The 12,278-nt window shown below is 50.3% G+C and overlaps 1 protein-coding gene across 1 annotated transcript; it reads left to right on the top strand.

Moving 5' to 3' along the window:
• Positions 1–10,207: 10,207 nt before the first annotated feature.
• On the top strand, positions 10,208–11,798 carry N7478_001395 (uncharacterized protein; the record flags this gene model as incomplete). The annotated part of the gene is made up of 4 exons (XM_056917610.1): positions 10,208–10,329; positions 10,383–11,310; positions 11,373–11,436; positions 11,497–11,798. The coding sequence occupies 4 exons, from the start codon at positions 10,208–10,210 to the stop codon at positions 11,796–11,798; spliced, it is 1,416 nt and encodes a 471-aa protein (XP_056785490.1).
• Positions 11,799–12,278: the final 480 nt, after the last annotated feature.

Raw genomic sequence — 12,278 nt, 5'->3', positions numbered from 1 at the left:
AGAGTGGGATGACTGTCAGATGCCAATATACCACATCCAGATTACGTATTTTTTGATCTCATCTGAGCCAGGTTCCACAAAGAGAGTGCCTTGTGAGAGTGCAACTAGACCGACAGATGATACTCGCTCGGTTGTGATAGAAATCGCCCGGAGATTCGAATTTCTTAATCCAACTACGCGGGTATCAGGACTGCGGGCCAGTTCACGAAGTCCTCCCTCCCAAGCTGAGTCCTTGTGATAGTATTTTCTATCACTTTGTCTATAGCAGCCGAAGCCAGGCGGCGCTAAAGCTCTTAAACTAGGGTCTTTCTCAAATCAAATGAGTTTGCTGTCTGCGTAAATTAGCACTATGGCCCATCCCACAGTTCCACTTGCAGTCCGGGATGCACACGCCCACAGTTCCATGCTCCCAATAGCGCTGTTCCGTGCTGTCTCCAGTCACATTTTTCTATACTACCAGAAAATTGACCTCGACTTTCACCAAATTGATGTCAAGCGGTTGGATCGGGCAATACGGCTCTTGCTACGTGGGTAGGCAAATGATCCGTTTCTGAGACGGCATGGCTAACGCATGCGCCCGTTTTGCTCGAACAAATGAAAGCCTTTAGGGCACCCTCATTGCGACTATATTCTGAATCAGTAATAGTCAAATAAGCGTACAGAGTTTATCTCACCAAGCAAAACAGCACTTTTTGAAACCTCTGTCCCTATTCTTCATCCACCATTCCATGCACCCCAGATGTGACAAAGCACCGCACTGTATGCAACGTAGAACCACTGTCTCCTTTTTGTCACCTTCATCCTCGGTCAGACAAAAGACGCAGTGTATATCGGTGATGCCATCGCTGTGGCCTAGACTATGAATTTCAATGCCTTGCACGCCGGCCCGAATATTGGTGACGCACGATAGGAAAGCGGGACGGCCAGGCGAGATATTCCACGGGACATTGTTCGATCTGAGTGTTGCAGCTGTGACAAACGACCCCATGCTCGGAGATGGCAGGCTTGTAGCGGGCGTGTGGGGTGGTGTATTGGGCGTCCCTGACTGGACGGTGGGGTCGAGCTCCGATGTCTGAGCGACTGAGGTTCTCGAAGACAAATGTGCTATCGGCGGTGGAGGCGAACGGCCGGTACCACTGAATGGCATCGAGTTTCGAACAGCGGCTTGATACCATCTTTGAGCAACAACATCGGCTTGCCGGCTTTGGTGCCAACTCGTGCACAAGAAGCACTTTGCAATATCACGAAGAGAGAGCTCCAAGGTCGCCAAGCCCAGTTGGCGTCTGGCTAGGCTCATCAATTTTTGGTGGCCCTTTTGGACCACCGATAATGGAATGCGGCTCTTGCAAGAAGCACCCTTGATAGTGCGACCGCAGCAAGTCCTGCTCTCTTGAGAGGCAATATTCATCTCGCAGGTAGTCAGAGGATCCCATTGAATATTAGACATGGCGTGGCTGCGGGCGGATGGGATATGAAAATGAGTAAAGAGGTAGATATCTTTCTAGAGACCAGGTTTGAGTTGGATATTTATAGTCACCTGTGTTATAAGTTGATTTTCTTCATAGCATTTGTATCAGATAGTTCCTGAGATCTACATTCTATCCATACAACTATGCCTGGTATACAGGCCTGACCGGTCGATAGTAAAGCCTTCATTTTAGTCGGACCGATTGGCTACGAGAGCGGTAAGTGGGTAGTTTCGTGCAAAGAATTGCCACGTAAAAGATACTGGATGCTCCTGGCTTATTTCGCGGCTGTGCGTGGGAATGACGGGAATAATCCCAGGATCGGACAAGCTCCTAAAACGCATTATCTGGATCCCAGGAGCGGGATTGGAGCACCTGGTATTCTAAGTCTTGGTTCTGAGACCATTCTCCGGCTGATAGGTAACAGCCCATACGCTACTCTCCCTCACAAGCTACAGACTCAATGGAAGGTATATTCGGTTGCCCTGTGGTCTGCCTGGTTAGGCCTGTGTTTCACACCCGAGTCAGTGATAAATACACCGGGAAGATCTTCACTAGCTCCTCTTTTCACCGCGACTATTCAAGCTAGACTTGCACCCGCTTTCCAGAGTTTGACCTGTTTAAAATTTGACACCCCTCAGTTCTAATTTCACGGCTATCCTTTGATCATCAGGGATACGAGAACGAGATGGCGTGTGTACCGAGCGAAGCCCCTCCAGACTATGCAGAGTGCATCAGGGATCCTCCCCTGGACATTTATTCCCACTCGTCGATGCCAAACTCCGGAGAAAGCTTATTTCAAGTGCCTCCACCAACAACCTCATCCTATCCTGAAACACCACACCGTACTCGTCGGAGCAGAAGACTGAGAAAAAATGTCGCAAAGGGGATGAAGCTTGCAGTTGGTGCCACTGTGATGGCTGCTGCAGTTCCTGCTATCTGGGTTGGAAATGTGGCTTATGAGGGGGGGAAAGCCGCTCTCCAGATAGTTGTGGCTCCGATTCTGGTTTGCGTGTTTTGCCTATGTGTGGATGATTTTGATTACTGAGATTTTCAGTGCTCTGTACCTTGTGATAATTCCACTGGAAATTTTTTGAAGATCATCTGAGGGGCATTCCCAAGAGGATGGCGAAGAAGAATTCTGCGCTGTCTTTTGGGTGACAGGCCTTCGTTTTATAAGCAGTCAATCGGATCAAGAGACCGTTCAAGATATAAATGCTATGGCAGAGAGCTCGTAGGCTCCTTTAATATGTGAAATGAACAGCTGGCAGAATTTCTTGCCCCATATATGCACTGTTATGTGAGTCTGTTGCACCTGAGTTACTGGATGAACTCGTCGAACAAAATCCTTCAAGTTTGGATATCGCTTGGGAAGACTACCCGGTGGCCCTCTTGTATTCTAGATAAGGCCAGACAAGGCAAAATGTAATCACTCTCGCTCCAAACGCCTAGATGTCTCCAACTAATTAATCGGTCTAATGTGCATGCGGCCAGCTGTCAGGCTAATGAAAACTGAGCATCGGTCTCGAAAATCATCAATTCAATTGTAGACTAAGATTACCTACGCCTTCGATGACACAGATTTGATATCCATCAATACCATCTCGACAAGTCAAGTTATCACTCACGGCCTCACGGTCGGCTGTTCTCCAATCTTGTCGAGCGTCGAAGCGGAGCAGTGCTACTGACATTCCGCGTCAGCCGTACCGACCGACGAGGTTGTTCGCGCCGTGCTGGTGCGCGGGGTGACCGAGCGATGCGGCCCTGGGAAGTCGTACTATCCTCGGTGGACAAGGTATCTCCTAGCTGCGAATTATGCCCCGTACCTATGTCCCGGCCTACCATCAACGCGCTGGCGGAGTCAGTCCGACGCCTAATGGGACGGATGAGGGCATCTAGAGCACTATTACTGCGGCTGCTGATTGTCAGAATTCTCCCTCGATGACACTGAAGCGATTGAACTTACCAAACACAGCAAGAGGTGTCAAAGCCTGTGTCGCGCTGGCTCAGCCACAGTTCCATGCAGGACAGGTGCGATAGCGCGTGGCATTGTTGACATCGGAGAATCACATTTTCATCGGTCGTGTCTCCATCTTCCGCCAGGCAAAAGGTACAATGAATGTCGCTCACATCATGGCTCACAGCGAGACAGTGTAATTCCAGGTCTTGAGTTCCTGCGAAAATATTCGCGGCGGACGCAATAGCGGGTTGTGCCGGCGAGACAGCCCACGGCACATTGTTTGCACGTAGCATCGCGGGGGATACGTAAGGCTGGATTGCTTGCGGGGGCTCGCGCTCAGTCTCACTGGTATCATATGAGACACCGTGGTCCAACTGATAAGTTGCAGGTTGGCCCAGATCGCTTTCCTCATGGCTTAGCGTGGTCGCGTGTTCCAGCACAACGTTGCTGCCGAGCTGATTGCGAACAGCGGCATCATACCAGCGTCGACTGACCTGGTCAGCTTGCCGACCTCGATGCCACCTGGAGCACAGGAAATGAGTTGCAATGTTGTGCAAAATCGGCTGCAGGGTTTGCGCATGAAAAGGTGCCCGAGCAAGGCTTCTCAGCTTCTCCGTTCCCTGCTTGAGCATTTTTGCAGAGATCCGATTCTTACAGCGAGCACCTCGCTCTGTGATGCCGCAGCAGGTAGCCTGGTGGGCCAGATCTTCACCAATCTCACAAACGTTGACTGGGTCCCAAAAGGTAGACATGGCGAAAAGACTAAATGTAATGTGGATCGACAATCAAAGATGAGACAAGTAGTAAGCACAGAATTTATCACAGGGGTCTCCAAGTGCCTTCTAGCTTTTTATAATTCCTCCTGCTCCTGCCTAGTGTGGAATGTACGCTAGAGGGTAAGTCAGGAGCTGGGCCTTTTGCATGGTCCAACTTGCTCTAATAGACTACCTGCAGGCATTCCAGTCCATCGAGGCAGCGGATTGCACCAACTAGCCTACACAATAGACGCAAAGAGATTGGCCCGCTGTGAGAAGCCTTTGTTGAAAATGCGAGGAATCCATGGCGTTCCGCGCAAACGCAGGGCTCCAGGAAGATCATGGAGATTCCTGGGAGCACAAGAGTTCCTGGGAACAGCCTGTCTGTTCCACGGGCCTCATTTTCCGTGATTCTACCCCAACCAAATTCCATCTAGCTCAAATGTAAAGTAGAGGATCAGCCAGAAGAATGAAATGCTTATCATAGTGGCTTCTATAAATACTGACCTGCAAGGTCGAGCATTGCTCCTCCATCCACAAGTCTATTCGGCGCCACCATCATTTGATCCGAAACAGCCTCTCACTATATGTCGGAGATGTCGCACCACCTCCATACCATCGGTTGGTCATCTTATTCCAGTGTCAGTGCGGGTGCTAACTACCCATTCTAGCAGGCTCTTCGCCGTCATACGAAGAGCGTCCCGCTGCTCATTGCTGCAGACGGTTTATTCAGAATGCACTGTTCTTTGCAATTGCTCGGGGAGATGTGCAAGCCGTGATTCAACTCCTTCAGCACGGCATCGATGTCAACAGCAGCGGACCGAAGGGCCAGCCCACGCTCTTCACGGCTCTAGAGTATCAACAGCACGAGATCTTGGAGATCCTCTTGGGTGACCCGCGAATCGATGTTCACATCACAGATGGCCAAGGTCATACTGCGCTCCATCTGGCGGTGATATACGACGATCATATTGCGGTTCAGATCCTCTTGCAGCACAGATCTCTGGATTTCGATCGGCCCAACTTTGCAGGGGACAGCGCACTGCTTCTCGCTGCCAAGACAGACGGTGGCTTCAACCCCAGACGCGACGCGATCCTTGAGCTGTTGGTTTCTCATCCACAATCGATGGTGAGCCAGCGCGACACCAAAGGCCGCTCGCTCTTGCAGTATGCAACTTTCACACCGAACCAGAGGCTGATCGCGCAGTTGGTGTGAAGCTGTCTTGATTGAAGACCCTGGAAGCCTTGGGTCTTTCTCCTTAGGTCAGAACAGGAAAGCCGGGCTGCAGAGGGACGGCATGAAGCGACCATACCACGTCCACCCACAGAGCCGGAAGTAGTTGGAATATGACTAGACTGGAAGGCCATGGTGCTATATTGAAAGGCCAATGCCCTCGGCTGTTTGAGGTTATTGGGAAGATGCCGGGCGCGACGCGTCCCACGGCCATGGGCGGGCCGACCGCAGAGTGACGGAGCCTCTCCACTTGGCCCGCCTTTCACCAACCTGACTAACCTTAGGATTATTAGACTCTTTACAACGATATATCTACACCCAGGTGCCTCAGAGGCTCTGGAAGATCTGCAGTCGCGACCAAATTCGGAGATCGAGGTTTTGTCATTTGCTAGAAATCGTGACGTGTTATACCGCTATGATTGCCTGAATTCTGAGATATATATTTCGCATGGCCCCCTAATGTTGAGGAATTTGACAAACCAGTAAACACGGCAGGATTGTGTTGATCAGGCAGATGAGTTGAACAATAATGAATACCTTTACTTCCTAGTTACGACTTTCGATGTAAGCAGACCACACACAAGAATAAGAATGATTTACAGGTCCAGGATTTGGAAAACCCGACAGGGGGTTCAACTGAAGTTGCCAAGTTGAACCCCCCAAAGCCACCATTATTGGTCAGTCCGCCATCCGGAAGTGATTGCCACCGCCTTCTTGACCACGTCAACAAAGCCTGGCCCGCCAACTGCCACCGTCGAAGCTGGTCGTCAGACCAGGGTAGCTGACTGTCCAACTGGCCCTCACATCGTCACCTGAAACGAATGTACGCATTCGCTACTCTCATCCATATTGGGACGAATCGTAGGTGCTAGCATGAAGAACCCCTCGCCGCGTTTACCGAGCTTCCCCTTGCCAACGTTCGCTCCAACGAAAATTCACGAGTGAAACAGGATGCCCGGGCTGTCGCCTCGCCCGTCACGTCTCACTGTATATTCTTAGATCCCGATACCAAAGACTCGACCAGCTCGACCTTCAATTGTGTACGATGCCAAATTTCCTCTAGATCCACGCGGAAGATGGCCCTGAAGCTGTTGGAATATCCAATTCCTGCATCCAAATGTGTTCCGCCCTGTCCTCCTCCACCCTTGATGCGTCCAAGGCTGCCCAGAGAGCCAATGTAGCCTGGCACAAGCGTGCACTGATCGGGACAAATTGGTCGGAATGGAAGTGTTCTTCCAATACAAGATTTTGTGTGATGTCAACCACGGCTGTCGCTAGATGGCAGAAATTCACGCAACAGGTGCAGTAGAACTTATTCTCCTGAGCTTGCTGATCGCGCTGGATCCGCTTCTCAGTGATTGGGTCTGGCGGGGGTTCCACGCTCTTTGCTGTACTGAGGTGTGTCTTTGTCGTCTCTAATGCCATGGTCGTTCTCCCCGCTACAAAGATCCGATGGTCTAGTGGTGTAATCTCGGGAAGATCGTCCCAGACGGGGACAGGCATAGCCCTTGAGGAGTGTGGTCTTGGTGTATCTGGCGAGCGACTGTATACACTCGATGCATTAGACGGAGGGCGGGCCATCAGTGAAGCTAGAACAGAGGCTTCTATGCGGCGCTTTGGGATCTTGTTTCGCGGCTGATCACACTTATATCACGCGCAAGCGGTAGAAAACAATGGGGTCTTATGACAGGCAGTCCTGTGGGTGATATACTCTAGTATTAATTCCTAGGGCGGGGAAGTCGGTGATTGAGCGGGCCGCATTTTCCAGTGGGCTTGGGCTAACGTCCATGGTCGCTGAGCTGAGCTACATAGCAATGACCGAGTCATCTGACTCTAGGATGGGGGGTATAGCAGTCTGGCAAAGTAACTTTACTCAAATTATCTATTTCTCCCCCACTCAGTCTTGGCAAAGCTAGCCCGATGGCCAGCCTAATTTTTGTGCTCTCTGCCGCACAAATGCACTGCTTAAAAGATCCACTGCCCGAGCATGTCTATTGAGTATCGCCAAGCTGAAAGCGCAGTATCCGTAAGGATCTCGAACCTGGAGATCAACCTGTGGGTGGCGCAACAGCCGTTCAACACATGTAGTATACCCGCTTGTAGCAGCAAACATGAGGGCCGTGAAGCCCGAGGGCCCAACCTCATTTAGTGCGATTCCACCTTGCGAGAGAAGAAGAGACAAAATATGTAAGTGTTGATTGATCACGGCCACATGCAGGGGTGACGTTCCAGACGGGGCTTTCTCATTGATCTGAATAGATTTCTGGGTCAGCAAGCTCTGAGCCGTGGCGAGCGAACCCGCCCGACACGCGGCCCATAACGGTGGAACAGCCGGACCAGGCATGGCATTGATACATATTTTCGGCTGCCTCACAAGCATCTGTAGTAAGTGAGGGCTTTGATGCTCCGCTGCTCGCGCAAGAGGGGTAAGACCGCCGTTATCGGCATCATTCAAACGGAGGCCATCCTGGTCCAAGAGCAGCTGCACTAGCTCCTCATTCTGCTGGTCCACCGCATGCCACAGTACCGTGCGCCCTCTAGAATCCTGGTGATTGATGTCAACCTTTGGATTGAGCAGTAGGGCTTCTACTATCCCACGCGACAACCTTCCCTTGAGGGGTTTGACCGCGAGAAGTAGTGCCGTATTTCGGTGGGTGCCGCACCAATTAACATCCAAGCGAGGGTCACGGGCTAGGATCTGCACTGAGATATGGTCTTCTTTTCGAACTGCGGAATGTAGCGCATTCTGCCCAAGGCGATCTTCGATGCTGACATTCACGCAGGGATCGGTCAAGTGTTGGCTTAGAATGGCGTGCTCAGCGTGTTCCACTGCGTACATCAAAGCGGACATGCCATCGGTGCATCGGGCATTGACATCCAGCGCTGGGTACCGCAACAGGCGTTCAACGATGGCAAAATTGCCCTTCGCGACCGCGGTTGACAATGGCCCTTGACCTTGAAAGTCGCAAGTATAGGACAGCCGTGGGTGATGTTCCAGCATGAGGTTAACTGCTTGTGGGTAGCTCATCTCAATGGCGAGCAGAAGCGTGCTCGTCCCACGGTACATGGAGTTGGGACTTGCGTGGTAATGAGTCAACAAAAGGCGCGCAATGTCTAGTCGTCGGTTGAGTATGGCTCGGTGAAAGGGTGGCATCTCATCGTAGTGGAGGCAATCAAATAGAGCTTCTGTGCAGATTGCTGCCATTCTCCGGCAGCAAGCGATCAAGCAAGAGATGTCCGTTTTACCAAGGATCTTGCAGATCCAGAGTAAAAGTTCAGTTGGGAGTTTGTCTAGCATCTTTCCTGTGTAGTATGAAAGCTAATGCAGTTTGGTAGGAAGGGAGGCGAAGCTTTATAACACACGCTCAAGTACACCAATCGAGAACATACTCTACCAAGTATGACCGGGCCCAGGGCTTCTCGTATGGCAGAATCATCTTTGCCAGGCTGGGAAAGGTTGATGCTAATCCTGGGAGCCCCTTTGGTCTCTGGGATGCCGTGTGCCATTCCTGGAGACACTGGTACTGGTCCTGGGAGCCTCCTATAGCCTCCCCAGAAACCGCAACGAGGATCCCGGTTCTGAGTTACAGAAATTCAGGTGCGAAAATCCGTCGCCACAAAAAACTTTTATCTTTAATCCGGAGACCGTAGATATACATCTTACCCAGGGAGGACCTGGTGTGCTTTATCTAATCTACATAAGTAACACAGACTGCCTCACCTAGCCTGCGTATCTGTCCGCCATGCATTGAAAATGACATCGGAAGACCAAGTCCAGTCGATCCTGATGTCCGCTCTCACTCTGACCAGTATCATGAGGCTGTCCCTGATAGTTCGTTTCCAACGGCCCTGGCATTTCTACCACCTCGACCTTGCTTTATCGGCTGCGTCTAGTATTTCCTTCGTTGTACTTTCCGGTCTCCGCTGGAGCGAAATCTATGCAGTCTGGTGTCACACACTGTTGTGGATGACGTCGGCTTTTCTCACCGGACAAGTGGTATGTCTCGAAGTCACCATTCTGGCGCAATGAGCTGACTCTTCAGTTTCTCCGGGTCTATTTCCAACAATGTGAGAACCCATTCACTTTGGTTGTCTTAGCAGACGACGGGAATCTTACGGTCTGTCTAGAGCAAGAAACCATGCTGTTTCTACGTTGCCCTTTCAGGGCCGACAAGGGGTGGGAGTGTTATCTTCGAAATTGATACAATCTGCAAATATGACACAGGATGCTGCGGTAGTTAGGGGAAGCGGCAACTTATTATTTATGGGCCACAGCGAGCACTTATCCCAGGAGTTATGCGTTACTCCATGCCCCGACCGCTCGGCAGAAAGAACATCGACTTCATGTGATGGCAAGCGCGTCGAGGAACCGACCAATTAGAACCTTCGAAAACTCCGGATATGCCATCGGAACGCTCGGCCAATTACACCAGCCCGGTCCCGCCGGTAACAAATGAGTCTTCACGATTGACTCCACCCTTAGAGTCGCACGACTTGAGGCTAAATCGTTTCATCGTGGCTGAGTATAGCTGACCCTGGAGGGTTTCCAATTCCTAGAAAAACAAGCAAGAAGCCCTCCGAGGCATTTATTAGTCATTTCCAACGACTATTTAGCGACGTAACCCAACAACCTGACGATTCCGATGGACACCAGGGTCCGCTCCAGCAGAAATCCGATGAACAGCCGGGTATAGGAAAGTACGGAGGTGATGTTTCTCGAATGTCTTGCAGCGCCAATACTCATTCCCATGCACACAATGCAGTCATACGTGAATCCACCACAAGAAACCAAATGGGCAGCGGATCTCTACCTGAAGGCCTCATCTATAACTCGGCGCCGGATGGAAATGCAGCCAAGGAAGTGACCTCTTTTGAAATGCCTATGACCAACGAATCTGATGGTCGACGCAATAGGTAAACCTTTCTTTTTAAATTCTTCAGCGTTTCCAACCCACTAAACAGCATAGGCTTCGTTTCAATATTGCGTTAGTCGTTCCCACTGCTATGGTCGAATACCCTGGAACTTGCGAATCATATCTCAACAGAGGGCAGACATACACTCTCAGAGTGATAGACACATTGTCATTTGTAACATCTTCCCGGTCTCGTCAATATCGAACCTTTGTACGCGTTTCCTTTGAAAATGAGGACCAGCGATCAAATTCGGCATCTTCTTGGCAGTTGTGGATTGACAGCCGAGGTTCCAGTGAGGCACATCTTGAAAGCAGGGCACTGTTAGCAGTGGAATACATTCACACGGAGAGTGCTGAAGCCAAGACGGATTACGAGATTCAGCTCGAGAAGACATCTGTTGATGGGTTTTGCGTTATTAGGTCTGCTAGGCCGACTGCTAGCTTGGTTCACTGCGCTATCTTGATGCGATTCAATTTCACGTCAACGGATTTCAGTCACTCGAAGGGCGTGAAAGGCATCCCTTTACGGCTTTGCGCAAAAACCCAGGCTCTACCTTCGGATGACCCTGGTATCACACGTGGGCCGGAGTTATGCTGCTGCAAAATCAAAGTCTTTCGAAATCATGGTGCTGAGCGGAGATTGGCCAATGACAATACACGCGTGAAAAAGGTCATTGAAAAGCTGCAGAGAGAAATAGCTCTATTACAGGCAAATTCTGCAATTGGACTAGACAGGCGAAAGCGGAGGCGCATGTCTCTTGATGGTGCAGCTGAGCCATCATCACAGAAGGACTGTCTCCTAATGGAATTAGCTAGGAAGCAAGATATGCTACGGTCAACTCTTTCAATCAGCGTGTTGAATCTACGTTGTGATAAAGAGGATGATCCCGACCTCTTTCCGGTGCAACTGCCTGCAAGGAATACCCCCGCCCCAACCCAGAACAATGCTTTGGAAGCTGCCGAAGCTTCTTTTCTCACCCCTGTTAGTGCAAAAGCCATTTTAAGAGACTCAGTGTCTCAAGAGCGCAAGGAGCACGAATCAAGATCGTGGATGTGTATAAGCCCACCGGTGACTCAAACGATCAGAGTCTGCCGAAGCAAGAGCTCAGTATGTTGCCATCTTCCATCCTTGATAACTTGCTTATCCTTATTTACCCTGATATGATAGTTGCCTGCTTCGTCGTCCGTTTCGCTGACGACACGAGCGATCTTTACCGGGTTATCTACTTGACAGAGCGTACAGTACAGGACCTAACGCGCAAAATCTGCGAAAGGCGCCATATCGACCCGTTGCATGTTGTCCGAATCTTGCACATAAATAAAGATGACTTAAAGATTGTGGTCGATGACGACGTTTTTCGCGAGCTTCCAGAGGGCCAGAGTATGATTGTGGAGATAGACAGCGGCCAGAGTTTATTTGGCAATGGGGTCGCGGTTCATCCTGCGGTTGAGATCAGATTAGAATACTGATACACACTCACAATGGGCCTGTTGTATTTTTCCTTCGTGACCATTCACATAATTGTACATATTTGTATAAATTCCCTTGATCGCCACTTCGTAATGCTTTTAATCCTATGGCATAACAGCTATAATATTGAGCTCTGGTGTGGTGTTTCTTCAGGTCTATGGACTGCTAGAAGTCAAGGTGGCCCCTTCAGCCTCAGCTGGAATAATTTTGAGCTATCTAATAAATCTGACATACCTCTATATGTAGAGAGCCGCTCATTTCCGAACCAGTGAGGCTCAGCATGCATTTTAAATTCAAATATATCGGGGAACTGCAGTCCTTCAAACGGTCTTCCATGGTTCCGTGCAAAATAACTCAGTCAGCTCGATTGGATGCCACGGAATTCGCTTGATTGCATCAGATCCGACGGAGTCTAGCTTAGTCGAACTATCGCCAGGAATGTGCGGCAGCTTATTGAGCCTTGATTTTCCTTCCACAGT

The sequence above is a fragment of the Penicillium angulare genome, assembly GCF_028827245.1.
Source record: "Penicillium angulare strain IBT 27051 chromosome Unknown utg000001l_segment0_segment0, whole genome shotgun sequence".
Classification (NCBI taxonomy): Eukaryota; Fungi; Ascomycota; class Eurotiomycetes; order Eurotiales; family Aspergillaceae; genus Penicillium; species Penicillium angulare.
The sequence above is the reverse complement of the archived record's forward strand: the minus strand, read 5'-3'. Positions and strand labels throughout refer to the sequence as shown.